We start from the raw sequence: 23,442 nt of genomic DNA, 5'->3' as shown, positions 1-23,442 counted from the left end.
AGGAGAAGAAGGAGAAGAGAAGAAGAATAGAATAGGATTTTGAGTTTGAAGTAATTACGATCCGCTAGGCGAAAGTGTGAGACAAACGGTTTGAGTCAGTGTTCTTAATAGGCATTTTCCTGAACAGAATACGGTTAGTGTTACTTGCATATAAATGAATAAGAAAGAAAGAAAGTAAGAAAGAAAGAAGAGACATAGAATTCTCAGAAAGAAAGAAAGAAAAGAACAGAAAGTGAAAGAACCGAAGAAAGAAAGAAAGAAAGAATAGAACGAACGAAACAGAAAGATCAGAAAAGCAAGAAAGACAAAGAAGAAGAAAGAAAGAAAGGTAAAGAAGAAAGAAAAGGAAGAAAGAAGAAGACAAGAAAGAAACGAAAAGAAGAAAGACGAAAGAAAGAAAGAAAGAAAGACAAGAAAGAAAAGAAAGAAGAAAGAAAAAAGAAAGAAGAAGAATAGAAAGAAAGAAAGAAAGAAAGAAAGAAAGAAAGAAAGAAAGAAAGAAAGAAACTCTAAAAGAAGGCAGCTTTTAGTTTCGCTATTTTGAATGAATTTTATTTATTCGTGACATGAAGGAACACTCTTTTCAATACTTTGGATTGCGTGATTTGTGAATAATTTAATGAATTTTTCCAAAATCAAAATTTCGTATACGGTAATAATATGACCATCAAAAATTCTCGATTGTGATTGGTCTGCTAATAGTTGATTTTTTTTGAAATCACTGCGCAAAAAAGCCAAATCACTGTGGGGGGGGGGGGGGGGGGGGGGGGGGGGAATCAAAATTTTTGATTAAAAAATTGTTGATGGTCATATTAAAGAAAATCAAATGGGTTGTCATGCATTGTGAAAAATGGCAAAAGTGCAGTTCAAAATCAAGATTTTCAAATAGAACGAGCGGGAGACATGATATTTTATCCAAATTGCACTCAAACCTATTGGTTTTCCTATACAAAACATGTATTGACAGGCACGTTGTCCTGGGTTATTATACAAATTTAATCCTTTCAAAAATAATTATGAATTTGTGAGTTTTGAACTCATTTCCTTCAAACTTTATGATTTTACTATAATTTCAACATGCCCTTTCCTGAGCTAATCTAATCAGCCAATTATCTGTAATTATTATTCTTTTTTTCTATATTTTTATTTTATTATTCTGTTTTACTATATATTTTTAAAAACTGATAAAGTAAGAAGCTTATAAAACAACCTGTGAAAACCATGAAAAGCATTAAAAACATTACTAACAAACTATAGCTATTTGACTGATGGTGGATGGTCAGACAAGAAGCAAAATATTTTGCAATCCAAGATCCAAAATGATATTGTTTATCAGCGATGAAAAAAGTTCCAAATCTTCATTGTTATTTAAAAAAAAAAAAATGAAATGACAATAATTATAGGAATTAAGTATAAATATACAGGTGATTATTGAAAATCTCATGCACTGATTGGTCAAGAAACTCAGATTATTCCATGATTATCCCACCTCCAGCGATAATCTAAAATGGTGGCCAGCCGCTTTGTTGCGGTTCCTAATTTTAAATGTGCCTTTTAACTTCTATTTTTTTTTTCATCTTTTTTTTTCTTTTTCTTTTTTTGTTGAAAGAATCACCTGTACATTTATACTAAAACAATTATTCACCAACTTCGTTTCGGTTATTATTCCACAATATTCACTTCGCCTTTGGTGAATAATTGTTAAATAAAAGCTGAAAATTTTTGGCAGTGCTCAGAAATTTGTCATCCAGTTCTATCCAAATTGGACAAATTTAGTCCTATATCACCTATATTTTCAGGAGTTGATTGAAATTATTTATTGAAATCATAGTAGTATTTCTTAATTCAATTTTATTTTTATCTTGTATCCTTGTAAATATATATTTTATCAAGAAGCAATAGAATGCAAACAATATATCCGTTAAATATTAGTAATACTAACTTATACTATTTTATACTAATTCTATTATTTTCTTTTGTTTAACTAGCACTATTTTGAACAATTTAGTAATTAGTGTTTCATGGACAGAGTGACCACAGTAAATCTGTGAAACTTTAGTAATACTAAATAGCACAATTTCATGCAAATCCCATTGTTTTCTTTTGTTTAACTAGCACTATTTTGTACTATTTAGTAATTAGTGTTTCACGGATTTACTGTGGTCACTCTATAATGTTTGCACTCTATCATGACAATTATTTTTTATCTTAAACTTTACATCTAAAGTTTTAATTTGCAATGCTTTTCAAAAGATATTTTGACATATCTTTTATAAAGTCTTTATACTTGGCCAAGGTTACGATTTGGACAATGGTCTGGCCAAATTGGTCAAAAGTGGTTTAACTTTTTATTCACTATTGACTGTGCAAATTAGTTATAACAAACCAACTGTACTGGCAGCAACCAGCCTTATAGCTGTTACATTTTCATTTATTAGGCAGTGCTATTATGAATTTCTTGATTTACGAGTGAATATATTTACATACATACCTCAAAGCATTTGCCAGAACAGCTCCATGTTTTCTGTCCAGTTCTCTTGTTATAACAAAATATGACTTTTTCAGAACCACATGTGCAACCAAATCCATATGGAACTGTCTGAGGGTTGGTATTCTGTTCCTTCATATTTGCTGAAAGGAATTTTAATATAAAATATGATGTAACATAGATGATATAACAAAAGACATGACCACCATGTTGGATGATATAACAAAAGACAAGACCACCATGTTGGATGATATAACAAAAGACAAGACCACCATGTTGGATGATATAACAAAAGACATGGCCACCATGTTGGATGATATAACAAAAGACATGACCACCATGTTGGATGATATAACAAAAGACATGACAACCATGTTGGATGATATAACAAAAGACATGACCACCATGTTGGATGATATAACAAAAGACATGGCCACCATGTTGGATGATATAACAAAGACATGACCACCATGTTGGATGATATAACAAAAGACAAGACCACCATGTTGGATGATATAACAAAAGACATGGCCACCATGTTGGATGATATAACAAAAGACATGACCACCATGTTGGATGATATAACAAAAGACATGACAACCATGTTGGATGATATAACAAAAGACATGGACCACCATGTTGGCTGATTATAACAAAAGACCATGACCACCATGTTGGATGATATAACAAAAGACATGACAACCATGTTGGATGATATAACAAAAGACATGGCCACATGTTGGATGATATAACAAAAGACATGGTCACCATGTTGGATGATATAACAAAGACATGACCACCATGTGGATGATATAACAAAGACATGACAACCATGTTGGATGATATAACAAAAGACATGACCACCATGCTGGATGATATAACAAAAGACATGACAACCATGTTGGATGATTATAACAAAAGACATGACCACCATGTTGGATTGATATAACAAAAGACATGACAACCATGTTGGATGATATAACAAAAGACATGGTCACCATGTTGGATGATATAACAAAAGACATGACAACCATGTTGGATGATATAACAAAAGACATGACCACCATGTTGGATGATATAACAAAAGACATGGCCACCATGTTGGATGATATAACAAAAGGACATGGTCACCATGTTGGATGATATAACAAAAGACATGACAACCATGTTGGATGATATAACAAAAGACATGACCACCATGTTGGGTGATATAACAAAAGACATGACAACCATGTTGGATGATATAACAAAAGACATGACCACCATGTTGGATGATATAACAAAAGACATGACAACCATGTTGGATGATATAACAAAAGACATGGCCACCATGTTGGATGATATAACAAAAGACATGATCACCATGTTGGATGATATAACAAAAGACATGACCACCATGTTGGATGATATAACAAAAGACATGACCACCATGTTAGATGATATAACAAAAGACATGACAACCATGTTGGATGATATAACAAAAGACATGACCACCATGTTGGATGATATAACAAAAGACATGACCACCATGTTGGATGATATAACAAAAGACATGACCACCATGTTGGATGATATAACAAAAGACATGGCCACCATGTTGGATGATATAACAAAAGACATGACAACCATGTTGGATGATATAACAAAAGACATGACCACCATGTTGGATGATATAACAAAAGACATGACCACCATGTTGGATGATATAACAAAAGACATGGCCACCATGTTGGATGATATAACAAAAGACATGACCACCATGTTGGATGATATAACAAGACATGGCCACCATGTTGGACGATATAAAGAAATAGTTGGCTGTAGTTTTCAATATAACTTCTATATTATAATGAATACACATGACCACTAAATATTAAACTATATTAAACTATATTAACAAACTTAATACCACCTAAACATGGCGGCTATGATTTCAACTAAATCCTAAAGAGTAATTAAGTATTATTTGTAGCACTTTTATAGCATAATACAGCCGGTTTCTAAGATGGATTAAAAAAATTTTGAACTTTTTTATATAGCTTATACAGCTCTTTGAAGATAAAAACATACATCAAAATTACTAAAAGTGACATTTTAAACGAAGTATTTACCTCTATATTTCGAAAGGCAGAAAACATTACGGTGTTAAAGTTGATGTACGAGAGAATGCAACATGTTGGGATCACTGTATCAGATGTGGCTTTCTGGAGATGAACGCTACACAGGAAGCCCAAGCACAGTTCGATACAAAGGACATTCGTGGCACTTCTTGGATATTGTAGAAAGCCAAACAACAAAATAGGTACAATTTATCTCGATATCTTGTTCTAGAAATACGATTTTTTTGATTCTGTGGGTCTAGTTTATTTATATATATGTATCTGAATGGGGAAAATGGTTGGGTTACCTGTGTCGTTGATTGACAACAACCGAGGAGGATCTGGGAACGAGAATGTGACGCCAACGCCTGGACGCCCACAGTTTCCTTGTCGAAGGTTGTGAAGAGCTGTTGTAGTCTCGAGTTTTCCTCGATTTTCTCGCTCAAATTTTGCACTCCATGCAGATTACCCATCTGGTAACATAGGTAAGTCTAAGTTATATTAAGAAATACAAAGTTATTTTTAAGTTTTTTAAGTTTTTTAGTTGTTCAAAGCCGGAAATAATGGAAGAAGATAAAGAAAATGCTTCAAACATGAGTGATTACGAAGCTCTAGACAAACAGACTTATTTGCCACAAAACAAGCATTCTATGTATATCATAGTGCACTTTATACTCGGTCTTATATTACTTTACACAATCGGGTTACGAACTCTGGTCGAAAATTGCCAAGTTTATAGTTGGCGATCGACTTCAAAACAATAGTCCCGGGGTGGCCAATCGATGAAATCGATGATAATGATAATAATAATAATAAACTTTATTACTGTGTCATGTCGTTCTAGCTTATTTAAATAAACTAATTGGGGACACCTATCTAGAACCCTATAAAACCAATAAAAATCTTATCCCATGTTTCCAACCCTTAAAACGACCCCTATATGATATTTACAATTATCTAATTTATTAAAATCGATATCAATCGATGCCAATCGAAGCCAATCCATCGATTGATATTCGAAATCGATGACCAATCGATCAACCCGGTCTCTGTGACCTTATCGATTGATATCGATTACCCTTGCATCTTCACCCCTGACGATAGATGCAAGATAGAATTACGCTAGATCCAACACTTTTGGTTCTACCTACTACACATGAGCTCATCATACAAACTGACAAGCAATTTAATTTTCGATACATCATATCAACACCGCCCCCTACGAACATGCCATTGCCATACGCAGCATATTTCCCCTATTCCCCGCACTACCTTCAGATTAATCCCTATAAATTTCATATTTTCCTCCTTTGCCCTTAATATTATCATTGTGACCGATTCCCTATATCTCTTTCGATCTACAATACTCGATACTTGTAAAAACTCATTCCCCTCCATATGCTCATGCTCTATAAACGCGACTCTTACATACTCTTTAACATTTTACGCACAAAAACCCTTTCCCTTCTCCCCTTGCTTGAGTCCGAATACCTGTGCCTTACATAGTATTCTTGGATTCACTTCCGAGATACTATGCTTTATATTAAAAACTAGGGTCGGAGATTAAATAGAGGTGTTATCAGTCACAGTGATCAGACGGCTTCATTTTGAGTATGGACCAGGCCTGCACTATCCATTTATTGATTTTGAATATTACTGTTTCAAGATACATCTCATGTTGATCACTTTTCTGCGACAATATAATGTTGTGTAAACATTGTACAGACCTTTCATGACAGATGCCAATCGATACTGATTAACTAATTTTATCGATTGATATCAATTTATCGATTGGATTTCCGATCATTGATTTCATCGATCGGCTACCCCAGGAATAGTTCAGTCAATCTAAGGTTTAGGTTCAAACTAGTTGCATTAGAATTTTTTTTAGCTGCAATTATGTCAGTAGAGGTGTCCTAAACATACTAAACATCCTAAAAATCCCTTCTGTGGAAAATCCTGAATAATTGAATTGAAGATTCACCACAGGAATCCCACATCATTAAAAACAACAGCAAAGCTGTTGTATGTTGTCAAAGCAGTAGCAAACCTGATTAACTTCATTCCTATACAACAGACAGGAGTAACCCAAGTAACATATTAAAGATTCCCCCAAAATCCCATGGACCGAACTTAATGAAATTATGAGTTATATATTTTGATGTTTTACCACAGGGTTCCCGCACCTCAAAAATGGAATACATCCCAAAACAAATTTTGTCAAAAACATTTTTTAATTTTTTCAAACTACAAGTCTTAATTATTAGAACGTTTTAAAAACTTTGACTTTGCTTTTTTGTGAACAAAATGAAAACAGTTTTTATTTATTTAGGGGAAGGGGAGGGGGGTTAACGAGTAAATTTTGTTTTAAATAACAACATATTTACAGGGCTCATCAAATTGATATGTTTTCTAGTCATTTTATCCAAATTTTAATTTGTATGGTTAAAGACATCCTCTTTATTATTCTATAATTTCAGTTGAGAAATGTAGTGTGTCCTCAGGTTGTACTTCCACGTAAAATATATTGCATATGATCTCAAACGGGACAAAAACAGTTATCTATTTGTCATTTTTGGCAATCTAGTTGATTGGGCGCCACAGAGTTCAAGAAACTTTGCCTATTGCAAACAAACTGCACACACCGAAGAAATATCTAAGCCATGTCTCTTACATTCAATAATGATTAAAAGATATATGTTTCATATAGCGCCCTTTCAATATGGATATAAAGTGCTTGCTAGCATGAGAGGTGGTTAGTAGTAAGAGGTATGCAGTGAGAGTGGTCAGTTAACAATCATGAGAAGTGATTATTATGAGGTGTAGTCACTGAGCTAGGGTGGTCACTGTCACATTTTCTTCACGTCCTCAGTGGTTGTTTTATGTCACTTCAATATTTGTTAGTAATGATGAAGCGTGAAGAAATGGATCCACCGATTTGTTGATATAATTACAAAGGCTGCTCTTTCTAGTTAGTCCCCAGTCTTTTTTTTCCTAATTAACAGGGGTCAAGAAAACAAAGAGTTAAAGCTAAGTTAATAAATAAATAACTTATGAATGGTAATAGCTGGCGGTAATATCTAATGGTTGTGTGATCTGATTTGCAGTTAATTGTATCTGATCTTCTCAGCCACATTATGAGGAACTTGTGTGCTGGTGGCAGGTCCCAACCGGAAGAAGCTTCCCATCATTAAGTTCCCATCCCCAGTCCACTGGTTGCAAGTCTCGATCATCCTTCCACTCCTGAACCTGTAAGTACACACTCTTGCTGTGGTGCGCGCTGCAGCTAATGATTTATGTAGGTGGCAGGTTTTCTTCATGAAACAAAGCAGCTTTCTGACAGGAGCCTGTATACCTCAAACAAACTAATTGGTCTTCAGATGTTGCACTATAAAAGATAAATAAGTGCCTTTTTTCACATAGATATGACAGTTTCCATTGAGTAGACTCTGGTTTCATAAAAACGGCAGCTAATTGTTAGAAGCTAAGATTTTATTGTCTAGTCAAAATTCTCAAGAGCCACTGCATTAGTATATTAAAGTTTTTAGGGTTTTGTGTTTTGTGTTTTGTCATGATATTGAATGTAAGGATTTCGGATTTACTTCTTCCAAGAATACAGGATGTTGTGTCATACCTGAGCAGTGCATGCAATTATGAATCCAAGGCACATTTCATTTGCGCATTTCATTTTCAAAGGCCTTACCGGTTTTCACTTTCAATGTTGAGTATGAAGTCTGATTGTGTCTTATCGAGTGACATGTATCATTTGCATCTGTCTCTATCTGGAGAAATCGATTTGTACATTTTCAAGATGATCTATCTTTCTATTGGCATCGTTTGGATTGGAACCCTTCTTCGCTTATTTTAGGAGGTTTATAGACGAGGTTTAGACCTAAACAGTTGAAGGGTATAATATTATTAAAAGAAACAGATCAAAAATCTCGCGTACAACTTTCAAGTAGCCTGAAGAAAATGTGAAGGATTCTACTTATTAAGCCACTGAGATTACTGATAAGACTTTGGTTTTATAGATTCACGAATAATAAGACTTTAAAATGGGAGGGTACAATCGATGGAACCCCAATATGGACCCCTTGTTGACCCCCATAAAAATGAAAAATATAAAAATAAATAAATATATAAACAAAAAATAAATAAACAATAAATAAATGCAATTCGTGAATGGATGGATTGATTGATACACTTATTTCAATAAAGTTAACCTGAAAAGCTACAAAAATGAGACCGGCAACATAACAAATATTTAAAAAATACCGGAGTTCCACCGAAAAAAATATTGGGTAATTCAGCACAACGATAACACAACGATGTTTCCACTTCAACAACGAAAGCTTGTATTAGTTGTGTGGCAGTGACGTCTCAGTTTGTACATCAAACGCATGGTGTAATTCATAGCCGAAGGGTCGAAAGGTCACTGAGACTAATTAGTCGGGCTACCTGTGGTAGGCCGACTCTAGGTTTACCTTTTCTATCTTTACGTCGCGAATGTGCCATGAAAACGAGGCAACCGCGTGATTAAATGACATCATAAACCTAAGAGACACGCCACGGGGTGAAGGAATATCATGTTTTATTATATAATTTCCAATGAAATATCTATTTTTCTCTATTTCGAAAAATTGATATCTTCACACGTGAAAATAACATCATTGCGATGGCTATTCAAAAATACAAGGAAAGAATTGCCTGAAAAAGCCAAAACATACTTCATTGATAATTATATAATAAACAGAATATTACATGGGCGCTTGGAGATAGGAATTTTATCTTCTCGTGTTGAAAATCTCTCACTCGTTCGCTGCGCTCACTTGTGAGAGATCTTTTCAACACTCGAGATAAATTTCGTATCTCCGCGCGCCCATGTAATATAACCTCTATTTCTTCATTTCATGATTTACCTTCCATTAGCAGCGACCACTGGTTATCTAGAATTTGACACTTATGGCGAGTACCTTTCCTTCTGTGGTGCTCCAAGTACATAAACAGGCACACGCCGCTTGCGGTAGACCTACACACAAAAATTGTCGAGCGTCAGTTTCGAAACGGGTCGTTCCGCGAACTCAAAACCCGGGCTCAAAAGCAAAACTATGTACTCAAACGAAACTCAAATGAACTCAAATCTACCGAAATTATCAGAGGTTATTCATCAGAGGGACTTGACTCTTAACTCTTTAGTAATCAGGGGCTTCGTTGGCTACTCTGAAGATGAGGGAGACAGAGAAAATATCTCCACCGCCAACAACGACCAGTGGGCGCCATATTGGAATTCTTCAACTTATTAAATGGATGGACAAAAAAAAAAAAAAAAACCACTACGTATCTACTTAAACTAAGCCTAGCATTTTCCTTAACGTTGCGTGAGAATGACGTCTCAGTTAGTTTTAATTTTAATATTGTGAATCGTTTCTTGAGTCTGACGTAAATAAATGAATAAACATGAACAAACATTCATTTCAAGTCATTAATAAGCAATTTTACGAGACAAACACTCACTCACTTTTGCTTTTATTTGTTAAAATATCAATCCATCCATTCACGAATTGCTTTTATTTATTATCGTTTATTTATTTATTGTTTAGTTTTTAATTTTTTTAATTATCGATTAACTTTTTTTTTTTTCATTTTTATGGGGGTCCATATAGGGGATCTATATTGGGGGTCCATCGATTGTACCCTCCCCTTTAAAATAGTCTCGTAATCGGTTTTGAAACAGAGGACATTTTGATCTCTGAACTCGTGGAAATCTCTTGAAAATTACTTGATCTATACGAGGTTATGAAATATGACATATTAGTTCGTAGTTCCCCGTTTTTCTCAAGGAGCTTTAAGGCCATAAAGCAGCCTTTATTAGAGAACGAATCCATGTTTTCCTGTTTTGCCAGCAATGAACCATATTGAATGAAATAGGCGCGTGAATGAAAGGATGAATCAGCCAATCACAGTGAGCCAGTAATCCATATATAACTTATTAAATTCATTATTTATAATGCGCCTTTCCTGGTGCTCAAAGCGCTGAATTACATGCTATTCAGTTCACACTAATATAAAATTTAATATGGAAATTTTCACACCCTATTTCAAATGTAGAAAAATAATCTTCACACATCTATTTCACACACTTCCAGTAGTGACGTACCCATGTCCTCTGTCTGAATTTCAGAACTGCTGCAATTTCGAAGCTTTTTTGTCACTTGTGGCTCCTTTGTCACCGTTTCAAAGCCATGTGGATTGTCAGAATTTACTGCTAAAAAGGGCCTCATTATTCAAGAAATTCCTTGAATCGGTGTGTGCACTCAATTTACAGAATTTAGATTTCAGTTTACTGTACTTTTAGTGATTTTAGACGTATGTAATGGTAAAATTCTATCTATGATCTAGGAGTTACTATCTTGTAGATAAAACACAAATATCGAGGCTTGGGCGGGAGGAGAAGTCACGTGCCATCAGAGGTCACACGATAAAGAGGCATCCATTTTTAAGGACATTCATGGGCAAAAAATCCCATTGTGAGATTTTTTTAAAATTTTACACGATAAAACTACATCATACTAGAAATAAAATAAGCAAATGATAAATGGGGTTCACCGACTTTATTGAGCTGTCAGAATGTGTGGAAGTTCACCCTTTTTATAACCGGAGTATCAGGCCCTAGGGGAGGGGGAAGGGGATGGGAACTTGTAAGCACGGGAAGCTGTCAAAAACTAATTCATATTTTACTGAAAAAATAAATTGATCATCCCCATTTTTCACAGAACTCTAGAAAATATCCAATTACTAGTTAGCATTTGAACTTTCTAAGACCTAACAAATTAAGATTGTCATAAAACCTACCTTTTTCCAGTAAGTTTTGAATAAATTTATATTCTACTAACTTTAAAGAACAAAAGGGTAATGTTTAATTTTTTTTGTTCAACAGGCAGTTCATCAGATCTAATAGTGGTCTTTCTTCAGACTATCTAGCTAAAGTATTTGAAAAATGGCTGTCTTTCTAGAAGACAAACACAAGAAAGCTTTAGTTAGATTAGAATTAATAAATAAAGAAACAAAGGAAGTCAATGAACTTGGGTTTGCAACGAAGATATACATGCCAGAGAAAGGTGATGTCGTTCTCATAACAAGTCCCAGTATCTTCCCAGATGATATAGATGCACATTTGGATGAAATTTTGGTTCATCGATGGAAGCCAAAACCCAAGCAAAGGGATCCAGTGAAAGTAAAGAGCATTGAAAGTCATAAACAAGCAGATGTTAACACAGTTGTGTTTGAAGGGGAGAAGAAGTATTCTCTACGATATAAAGTTCTTACTGAGAAAGAGATAAAACAACACAAGAAACTGACTGCATGTGTGTTTGAAGGTAAAAAGAAAGTAGAGCTGCAGTTTGAAAACAAAGGTGGATCATACAAGCTGAATGTAAGCAAAGAAGCCGGCTATGATGTGAAGAGAGCTAAAGGTGCACCAGTGATTATTGAGGAGTTTTCACACCACGGTATTCCAAGATATAATCATAAGATTGTTGGTGTACTATCCATGAATAGTAATGGTGACGTGTATCCTGCTTTATTCAAAGATGGATTTTTAGGTGAGACTTCTTAAGATTTTCTTTAAACAAAGTTTGTACTATTTATATTAAGCAACTGCGCAAGATAAATTATGCTTCTGAGTTTTTCCAGTGTCCTACCAACCCACAAAAATAACCAGCATGGCAGAGTAATAATTATTAGTCATTGAGTTTGGCCTCAGGCCGTAGGTTTGAAAATGAGTGTCTGAAATATACCTTATTGCAATTCGTCTAGAGGAATTTTTCTCCGTTTTATGATGTTTATATGGATTACTGAAGCAACATGCATCCACACTGGAAAAATCTATCGATTTGAGATGTTGGAAATATGTTGGGAGTTTCGAATTCCAACTTATTCCCAACATATTTCCAACAACTCAAATTGATAGATTTTTCCAGCAGTGCCAGGCTAGAAAAAAGAATACACAAATCTGTCTCGTTCATTGTGGTAAAATCAGCTTCCATACTTCCGGTCAGCATTAGAAAATGAGGTCCCTGACTTTGCTTAGCTGTCAGGATACGTAGAAGCTCGCCCTTTTTATGGTAAAAATGCACAAAACAACGTAATGATGGAAATCTGTCAAAAATAAATCTTATTTTACTGAAAATCATACAGAAAATATGTAATTATGATTTGATCCCATCGTCAGATATTTTAATTTTTCCCCAAAGTATTACTTTAAAAAAAAGGAATAAAAAGTGGAGTGCCCCACTTCGCTTTAGAGCTATAAGAGATTAAAGACGTTTTTATGAAATTTTGCTTACCAAATTAACATTGGAATGATGTCGTCACAACGAGCGCATGCTCACTAAATTCATACGTAGAAACGAATGGGATTTTTTTTGTTTTTGTTTTTAGAGGAAGATGTCAGGACCAAAATACCAAGGACTGCAAGTGACGATAGAGAGAGGGTTCATGTTGAAGGTATCTTTCACTTTTCACCATGTTTTCTTTTACATAAGTAAATAACTTATCTGGTATATAGTGTATAGATGTATGGATGTACTCATCTCGTATATAGTGTATAGATGTACTCATCTGGTATATAGATGTATGGATGTACTCATCTGGTATATAGTGTATAGATGTATAGATGTACTCATCTGGTATATAGTGTATAGATGTATATGCTCACTAAATTCATACGTAGAAACGAATGGGATTTTGTTTTGTTTTTGTTTTAGAGGAAGATGTCAGGACCAAAATACCAAGGACTGCAAGTGACGATAGAGAGAGGGTTCATGTTGAAGGTATCTTTCACTTTTCACCATGTTTTCTTTTACATAAGTAAATAACTTATCTGGTATATAGTGTATAGATGTACTCATCTGGTATATAGTGTATAGATGTACTCATCTGGTACATAGTGTATAGATGTACTCATCTGGTATATAGTGTATAGATGTACTCATCTGGTATATAGTGTATAGATGTATGGATGTACTCATCTGGTATATAGTGTATAGATGTACTCATCTGGTATATAGATGTATGGATGTACTCATCTGGTATATAGTGTATAGATGTATAGATGTACTCATCTGGTATATAGTGTATAGATGTATATGCTCACTAAATTCATACGTAGAAACGAATGGGATTTTTTTTTTGTTGTTGTTTTTAGAGGAAGATGTCAGGACCAAAATACCAAGGACTGCAAGTGACGATAGAGAGAGGGTTGATGTTGAAGATATCTTTCACTTTTCACCATGTTTTCTTTTACATAAGTAAATAACTTATCTGGTATATAGTGTATAGATGTATGGATGTACTCATCTGGTATATAGTGTATAGATGTACTCATCTGGTATATAGTGTATAGATGTATGGATGTACTCATCTGGTATATAGTGTATAGATGTACTCATCTGGTATATAGTGTATAGATGTATGGATGTACTCATCTCGTATATAGTATATAGATGTACTCAACTGGTATATAGATGTATGGATGTACTCATCTGGTATATAGTGTATAGATGTATAGATGTACTCATCTGGTATATAGTGTATAGATGTATATGCTCACTAAATTCATACGTAGAAACGAATGGGATTTTGTTTTGTTTTTGTTTTTAGAGGAAGATGTCAGGACCAAAATACCAAGGACTGCAAGTGACGATAGAGAGAGGGTTCATGTTGAAGGTATCTTTCACTTTTCACCATGTTTTCTTTTACATAAGTAAATAACTTATCTGGTATATAGTGTATAGATGTACTCATCTGGTATATAGTGTATAGATGTATGGATGTACTCATCTGGTATATAGTGTATAGATGTACTCATCTGGTATATAGTGTATAGATGTACTCATCTGGTATATAGATGTATGGATGTAGTCATCTGGTATATAGTGTATAGATGTATAGATGTACTCATCTGGTATATAGTGTATAGATGTATGGGTGTACTCATCTGGTATATATTGTATAGATGTACTCATCTGGTATATAGTGTATAGATGTATGGATGTACTCATCTGGTATATAGTGTATAGATGTACTCATCTGGTATATAGATGTATGGATGTACACATCTGGTATATAGTGTATAGATGTATGGATGTACTCATCTAGTATATAGTGTATAGATGTATAGATGTACTCATCTGGTATATAGTGTATAGATGTATGGATGTACTCATCTGGTATATAGTGTATTGATGTACTCCTCTGGTATATAGTGTATAGATGTACTCATCTGGTATACAGTGTATAGATGTATGGATGTACTCATCTGGTATATAGTGTATAGATGTACTCATCTGGTATATAGTGTATAGATGTACTCATCTGGTATATAGATGTATGGATGTACTCATCTGGTATATAGTGTATAGATGTATGGATGTACTCATCTGGTATATAGTGTACAGATGTATAGATGTACTCATCTGAAATATAGTGTATAGATGTATGGATGTACTCATCTGGTATATAGTGTATGGATGTACTCATCTGGTATATAGTGTATATATGTATGGATGTACTCATCTGGTATACAGTGTATAGATGTACTCATCTGGTATATAGTGTATAGATGTACTCATCTGGTATATAGTGTATAGATGTACTCATCTGGTATATAGTGTATAGATGTATGGATGTACTCATCTGGTATATATTGTATAGATGTACTCATCTGGTATATAGTGTATAGATGTATGGATGTACTCATCTGGTATATAGTTTATAGATGTACTCATCTGGTACATAGTGTATAGATGTACTCATCTGGTACATAGTGTATAGATGTACTCATCTGGTATATAGTGTATAGATGTACTCATCTGGTATATAGTGTATAGATGTACTCATCTGGTATATAGTGTATAGATGTACTCATCTGGTACATAGTGTATAGATGTACTCATCTGGTATATAGTGTATAGATGTACTCATCTGGTATATAGTGTATAGATGTACTCATCTGGTATATAGTGTATAGATGTATGGATGTTTGTCAAACTTTGACCATAAGGGCTGTTACTTGCTTCAAAATAGTGCTAAGTGATAGATAATTAATTTGATAACTTTATTCAAACGCGATTGATTGAGCTACAATCTTCTGCAAAATAAAATGTGCCACCTAATATTCTGGAGGACCATCCCCCCTCTCCTCCCGTAGCAATGTTGTCTGTAAATTTAATAGTTTAGTTTCTATTATGCTTATATTCCGCGAACATGACAGTATTTTTTCCCTTATATTTCCACTCGGTCAAACAGGAAAGTTTTGATTATTGAAAATGCAGATGTAGAAAGTAACAGCACACAAAGTAGCATAAACAACGGTAATACACAGTTTTTTTTATTCAAACGTGGGACGTTTGTCACAACTTTTGTGAATACATAGCTCTGAAATATTAATTTCGGCCGTATCAAATCCATTGTTTAGTTTTGAAGTAGATTATGCACTATATTTAAGTAGAGTGCAAACAATATAACCGTGAAACTTTAATAATACTAAATAGCACAATTTCATGCAAATTCCATTGTTTTCTATTGTTTAATTAGCACTATTTTGTGCTATTTAGTAATTAGTGTTTCACGGATTAATTGTTTGCACTCTAATCTCAAATATCTCATAATTAGCTAGATGGATTTTTTCAAAAATCCCTACAAGTGGAGGCATCTAGTATATAATTATGTGGTACGAAGCATTTTAGTGTTGAACGCTCTGCAAGGCTAAAATTGTTTTCTAAACGAAAACAAATGTTTCAGCATAATCACGTGTTATGACGTCCGATCTTATTAAAAATTGCATCAAACATTAATTCAATCTTTATGTGACTTATGTGCAAAAAAGATTTGCAATCGGATAAAACACGTTAATGCACCAGCGTTCCAAACGTGGAAGGTAGCGGTCAAGCGTGAGGTGGTCCAGCCACCTTAATTACCCTATTTCACTATAACGTCACATCAAAACAATCTATTGTTTAAACGCAAAGGATCATGGCCGTTGGAGGGGGTCAAATCAACGCAAATGCACCGAAAATTGTTCTAAAACCCGTATCAATCCACGAAGAGAAGTAGAATAGCTAGCAAACGCTCAGAATATTTTTTTAGTACATATTAACACATATTATATCTGAAAACCAGGCCATTTTACATTAAACTGTTTCGCTAGGAGCACATTTTGTTGAATTTTCTATTGGATTTGGCGATTCTATCCCCCACATAAACAAGCAGTGACGTCATAGTGCAATAGGGCAATTCCTTTCGTACCTTTTAGCCGCCATCTTGGAATTTTCAAACGATAACCGCTGCTAAATAAACATGCGTCGCTCCTATCTCCCCGATCGAGGACAAGGAACGATCAGCGCACGAAGCGTTGTAAGTGTTGCAAGTACCGAATGATGAGGGTGGACTTTCCTCCATCCCTTTCCAAGAAAAAAAATTTCAAGATGGCGGCTGAAAGGTACGAAAGCGCTAAAAATAGACAGAAATCATTGTGCCGTGCATCCTACGTACAAGAATACATTTGAATAAAAAGTGTTATTGTAGCCAGGACATGCCCTTTCAAGGAAGCCAAGAACTTGAACCATTTCAAAGGGATATCGGGGGGGGGGGGGGGGGATGCAATTGTTTGAATTATTTGATTTTTTAAACTTAGAAAAACTTAGTTCTGGCTTTGTTATTCACTGGTGAACACATGTAATGTTGCTTGCTCAGAACGGTTGCTGGGAAACAGTGAAATTCTGATGACAACCCAAATGTTGATGTCAGTTCTCCCGGAGATTCGTGGTCTAAAGACCACAAATTATACTGCTAGGTGTTTTGGACGGAGACAGCGTGAGGAAAAGAGGGGATGAGGAAAGGAAGTAATGATAATGATCGCTAATCTTATAAATCTATTTTCCTTGTAGATCATACCATACCTAGTGAAATTCTCGCCCGCGGTCCAGAAGCACTGAAAGCGTATGAAGAAGCCCTTAAAAGTGGAAAAACAAAAAATCCGCGCTTACTTGTTATGGTAGTGGGACCGGCGCGCGCAGGAAAGACGAGCTTACTGAAATCATTAAACGGTAAACTACTCGTAACTATATGAAAAATTCAATAAATAAGTTGCTTACAGATAAGAGGATAATAAGTAACTGAGGTGGTTAAGTCAATTAACTAATAAGTAGATTTTGAGTCAAAAAATTTATAAGGTTGGATACTTTCATGTAATTAATGCTACTTTTGTTCAATTACATTTTAAAGGAGAAGAGTTTGACCCAAAAGAAGACAGCACTGATGGGATTCAGCTGCAGCGCACATTTTGCAAGTCACAAGAAAACTGTTGGAGTAAGGAAAGTGACAAAGGAATCTCATACGCGGACTGCATGGCTGATATTATTCATAAAAATCTTCAAGGCGGAGATGACAGCGAAGAAATACACGATGAAAACTTTGAAAAGAAGTCCATAGAAAAGTCGGTAGAATCCAGTGAAAATCTCTCAAAGAATGATGATGAAGATGATCGCGACGAGGATCACGATCATGCTGATGATGACGCGGATGATGATGATGAAGCTAACGAAGAGCTGGAAAGCCAAGAATATATAGGCGAGAAAAGTACCGCAAATCTCCCAAAATCTATTGAAGAAAAATTAGTCAAGTTAATGGATACCGAAGTGAGTGATAAGACGAACCGAGAGAATGAAGTGTATATCAAATCGCTAGACTTTGCTGGTCAGGCTGTCTACAATGTCATCCATCCCATATTTCTAACTTCGAAAGCAGTTTTCATTCTAGTTTATAATTTGAAAAACATTCCACATCATCTCATGAAATCCATAGTCGAGGAAGATGGTGCAGAAAGAGAACTCGTAGATCCCTTTGAGATGACAAACCTGGAAAATCTGGAGTTATGGTTGTCCTGCATTTCTTCCTATACAGAGACGCAGAGAATGGCAAAAATAGGCGAATTGTCATTGCCTCCTGTTTTCCTAGCCGGGACTCACGCAGACAGATTTGACGGTAATCTTGAAGCTGCAAAAAAGATCATCCGAGAAATATACAAATCTCTAAGTCCAAGCAAAAACCCATCTGGCAGTCATGTTGTGAGGAACAAAATCTACACGGTGAATAACAGTATATCTGGTAATGGAGAAATAAACGATGAGTTCGTCAGAAAACTCAAGGCAGATATTGAAGAGTTGTCAAAGTTTCTTCCACATATGGATGAAGATATTCCTATCAACTGGCTGTGGTTTGAAGAAGAGCTGTCAAACCTTGTAGAGAATGAAAACAAGAAATACATCACAATCGATGAAGCTTTGAAGATAGCCACTGAGTGTAGGGTGAACACAAGTGCCGAATCCAAAGAGTTCCTCACCTTGTTAAACTATTTGCACGACTCGAAGACTGTTATTTACTTTGAGGAAACTAAGAAAGTATTCATTGATACGGAATGGCTGGTCAAAGTGTTTACAAAGGTCATCGAGGTCAGGCCGGTTGAGAAACGAGATGGCTTTGACGAGTCTTGGGATAAACTGGAAGAGAAAGGAGTCTTGGACAGAGCCTTGGTGGAACACGTATGGAAAGGCTTAGTTGATGAACGAAACACAATTGATCCTCTCCTTTTAATTATGGAGAAGTTCTCACTTATTTGTCGTTGGAATACTAGCGATGGAGAAGAAGTGTACCTTGTTCCATGCATGTTGTGTAACAGCGAGAAGCGAGAAGACATCGCGAAGTGTCTAGAACATGAGAAGTCGTCAACAATGGTCGTTCATTTTAATACTTCCCATGTATCGCTAGGTATCTTTCCCAGGCTTTTTGTGGCTATTGCTGAAGAATTAAAGAAAATATGGCCAAATCTAGAAAAACCAGAACTTCACAAAAATTTCTGCAGGTATCAATGTTAATGCACAATATTTCAGTTTACCCTATAGAAAGATGTTCTTTTTCCAAAACTAACCTTATATTATCCTTCTTCCTACATTTCCTTTCTACATTTCCTTAAACTCCGTCTCTTCTCCCCCCGCCCTCTCTCTCCCTCCCTCTCTCTCCCTCTCTTAGATGAAGACACTCAGTGAAATAATTAAGTTTTTTCCCCCTAAGATTTTCAGCATTTCAGTATTAGGGCTACATATTTTCAGTTTTCTCTCACCTTCTCTCCTTCACTCTATCTTAGTTTAAAATCTCTCATGCGCTGTAGTGCAGTGAAATAATTAAGTTTCTCTTTTCATAGGATTTTCGAGATTGGCAAAGAAAGAAACCTTGATATTTGTATCATTCAGTCAAGCTTTCAAACAATCTGTGTAACAGTCTGCAACATACAGAACATCGATGGGCAACAAGTCACTGAGTTTTGCCAGGACTTTCGTAAATTGCTTGATCAAATCTTTGATGAGATGTGGCGAAACTTTCCTTGGATGCAAAACATGACATTCGAGTATGGAATACTCTGTCCTGTTTGTACAACCTCGTCAAACAAATGTAAGTCTCACGGTATGGAGGGATGCACCCGGGATACGTGCCTTCACTTTGTGAACGAAAAAGAGTTGAGCGTTGATACACCGAAGTGCAAGAAGTACGTTCCAAATCTAGATAACGTGATTGAGGAGAAGGCATATGTATACTGGTTCCCAAGACAAGTAAGTGATCCATCTTATCATTCAAATTATTTTTCCTGTGGTTCGGAATGGCCGAGACAACAGCAGATAACTACCTACAAATAGGATTCTGCTCATGCGCATTATGATGTAATGCCGTTTGTAAGAGATCTTCGCTGTTTTCCTCTGAAAAAAACTTGAAGCACTTCATTAATTTTTTTTGGCGTAACAAGGGTCACATCTATGTGTGAATACCACTCAATTCTAAATGTCATCTGACCGCTTTCAATAAATAGCTAAAACCATTATTTTATACCCAATTAAGTCTCAAACTTCTCTTCTATCAATTTATAAACATATAGTTTTCATATCTTTTTCCTATTCTGCATGCGTTAGTTGTTTTTTGACCTGTTTAATTCAACTGAAAATTTGCATACTTTTGAGGTCGCCGCTAGGCCAACATTTTTTCTCGGATTTCTCAGAATTTTAGCGGTTTTTTGAAAAACAAACTACACAACGTTTGTGTAATCGGTAATACCTTCCAGCCAACCAAAAATGAGCAAAATCGAAATTTTGACTGTGATCGTGAATTCTCGAGTTTGCTCGGCATTAGTGGCATCTGCTCTTAAATTATTGTTCATCATCCAGTTTTATTGCTAAGAAAAATATTAATAAACAAATTTTCTTGGACATATGAAGATATGGAACATCTCTTCGATAAGAGATCTATTTAACATGTTTAATAATGCATCGTTTATCAACTGTTTATATCTCTCTAAATTTGTAGGCTCACCAAGTGCAAGTTGAAGAATTGGGAAGATATGAAAATTTTGCCTTGGGTTATGAACATCAGGTGCCTGTTTCAGATTTGCAAGAAACTCTCAACAGAATGAAACATTCAATTGGTGCAATAATTGCTATAAATATTAGTAATGTGCCAGAGTGTGGGGCAACTTGTTTCAGAATTGGAACCAAGTACGTTATTACAAACAAGCATGTCGTTGATAAGATAAATAAATTGGGTATCCAATCAAGTAGCTGTTATGTTGACTTTAACTATAAAGAACAAGTGCCGCAACCTGCAGCTAGCTTTTTGTTTAATTTCGCACCTAACCCCGTACGGTTCTACTCTGAAGATCTGGACTATGTCATCCTCGAGTTGCGTTCAAATGGTGAGGGTTTTCCTCCGAGTGTAACTGACTTTGGTTTTAATATTGCCCCACCTGGTCGCCAGCTTGAAAGTGGAGAATGTTTAACGTTAATTGGGCACCCCGGAGGAGGTACAAAGCTAATAGATGTCTCCTGTCCAATCAAGCTTCTGCAAGATTTTCAAAAACATCGACGTGACTATGATGCTAGGACCATTACCTTGATGGAAGAGGCCTGCAATCATCCAGATCATGCTACCTACGATGTAAGCACTTTCTTCAAAGGGGCTTCTGGATCTCCTGGGATTTTGATAAAGGAAAAGCTATTGGTGGTTCTCCACAAAGGGGGGATTTTCCAGTGTACCAATCGTGTATTAGAATATGGCATTTTAATGTCGTCTGTTGTCAAAGATGTTATGACAAAGATACCTGTAGAGAATGCTCCAATTCAAAACGTGCTGGATGACATTTTTGGTGGTTCGACTTCCTCAATAGTTGACCAGTTCTTCTTGCAGTGAGACATGCCCTAACATTGAAAATCTTAACGCGTAGTTACGTGCGTATGGGATGTCACAGAAACGCCTTGATTGGCATCCACCATAAACCTACTTCTTCGTGACGACGATCCCTCGAGAATGACTATAGCAGTATATTATAGTTAGACAACTGCTGTAAATTGATAATTGCATTGTTCATATATATACGCATGGCTCGGACACCCAGGTAAAGTGAAGGCAGTCTCAATCAAAAATTGTCCATGCAAGCGACGTGTATGGTCGCTTTATTATAGGTGACACTTGCTTGATATCAATATAGATATTAACTATGAATATCTGTATTATCTATTTAAATCAAACGCTGGACATTTTATTATAGAGCAGTTACGCTATGGAATAAGCTAGACCAATCAATTAAATTAAGGTGGCTGCCTACTTTTGAACGTTCGATTTGAGCCCACGATGTGCGCGCGCTCAAAAACCGCTGAAAAAAATCTACAAGATTTTATTGAAGAACCATACGCGTTTTGAGCTTCAACAGGACAAAACCCTCAAATTTTGCACGGGACTCTATTTTTTAATAGCTCATCCGAAAAATTCCTAAAAATCTAGGTCATATCAACATTTTAGGAAAAATTTAAATCAGTAACACTTGAAAAAATAGATTTTTGTAGGGAATTTTGTTCGACTTTATGAGATTTTTTGAGAGCACCGAAACTACAAATGATGACAAATCAATGTATCTCTTTGTCTTTTTGTCAAAAATATTCATGTATTATTGTAGAATGATTGACTAGCCGTCATTCGTGGAATCATATAGTCTGCAAATAACTATTATCTTAATATGAATCTTAATTTTTTTCTAATCACTTCCGATGGCGCAATTTTTGCTCCAAAATCTCGTGCGTATGCTTCTATTAAATGATGATTATCTCGAAAACGAGCTCGGGACACCCTATTTTTGTTTCCAGATTTGGAATCAGTATTAAATTTCAATTCGGAAAATCGAAGTTTTAAAAAAAGTTTAACTCAATTTCTAAAAGTAGGCAGTCACCTTATGTAAGGATGTTAAAAGTTTTAAGAGTAAGTTAAGAGAGAATCTTCTTCGTAGATTTAGGAATTCATTCGATTAAATTCTTCAATTACATTCTTAGCTAGGTTCATATATTTGTTTTACAGAATAATTGATCTTTCAGTTTATATTACTTTACTTTTAGTCTTATTTTATATTTTATATTTTATATTTTTTGAACTCTAGTTAGCCTAGCCACAGGTAGCCCAAGCTTGGTTTCTGTGGTGTCATGTTATAAGGAAATGTATGGGGATTCATCAAAAATTTCAATAAAATCATTGAAACGCGTGAAATAAAGCCTCGAAAGTTTACCCGATTATTGAGAAATAGCACTTCTTTCGCTCTGCGTGTTTCTTTTTTTTTTTTTGAATTTTTTCCCCCACTGGCTAAATTAAAAAAATAACCATGCAGAGCGAAAGAAGTGCTATTTCTCAATGCAGCGGCTGCGTAGGAGACTACTTGCAGGGGAAAGCATGGTGTGTGCACGTGCTGTTCGCATGATAGTAACATATGAC

At 35.3% G+C, this 23,442-nt stretch overlaps 1 protein-coding gene across 3 annotated transcripts; it reads left to right on the top strand.

Moving 5' to 3' along the window:
• Positions 1–4,935: 4,935 nt before the first annotated feature.
• LOC148910333 (uncharacterized) lies at positions 4,936–23,224 on the top strand. Of its 3 annotated transcripts, XM_089031709.1 has the most exons (9): positions 12,047–12,188; positions 13,027–13,092; positions 13,353–13,418; positions 13,793–13,895; positions 14,248–14,313; positions 17,535–17,693; positions 17,872–19,507; positions 19,847–20,252; positions 20,998–23,224. In XM_089031709.1, exons 2-9 carry the CDS (start codon positions 13,033–13,035, stop codon positions 21,874–21,876), a joined length of 3,375 nt encoding a protein of 1,124 aa, XP_088887835.1. In that variant the 5' UTR covers positions 12,047–12,188; positions 13,027–13,032; the 3' UTR covers positions 21,877–23,224. The 3 variants fall into 3 exon arrangements, with proteins under 3 accessions (XP_088887833.1, XP_088887835.1, XP_088887836.1); XM_089031707.1 differs by lacking the exons at positions 13,027–13,092; positions 13,793–13,895; positions 14,248–14,313 and adding exons at positions 4,936–5,072; positions 7,695–7,838 and having other exon boundaries at positions 11,525–12,188; XM_089031710.1 differs by lacking the exons at positions 12,047–12,188; positions 13,027–13,092 and adding an exon at positions 13,112–13,129.
• Positions 23,225–23,442: the final 218 nt, after the last annotated feature.

This window comes from Actinia tenebrosa, unplaced genomic scaffold, assembly GCF_029948245.1.
Source record: "Actinia tenebrosa isolate PJP-AT-01 unplaced genomic scaffold, QUT_ActTen_1.0 PGA_scaffold17__23_contigs__length_9995812, whole genome shotgun sequence".
In the NCBI taxonomy this organism is placed as follows: Eukaryota; Metazoa; Cnidaria; class Anthozoa; order Actiniaria; family Actiniidae; genus Actinia; species Actinia tenebrosa.
This window is presented reverse-complemented; position numbering and strand designations above follow the sequence as displayed.

Bases quoted from the DNA above. Each gene is read 5' to 3' on its own strand.
- LOC148910333 (XM_089031707.1), top strand. From the start codon at position 11,585: ATGGCTGTCTTTCTAGAAGACAAACACAAGAAAGCTTTAGTTAGATTA. The intron at 17,694-17,871 runs GTAAACTACTCG...TACATTTTAAAG, and splicing joins CTTACTGAAATCATTAAACG to GAGAAGAGTTTGACCCAAAA. The intron at 20,253-20,997 runs GTAAGTGATCCA...CTAAATTTGTAG, and splicing joins TATACTGGTTCCCAAGACAA to GCTCACCAAGTGCAAGTTGA.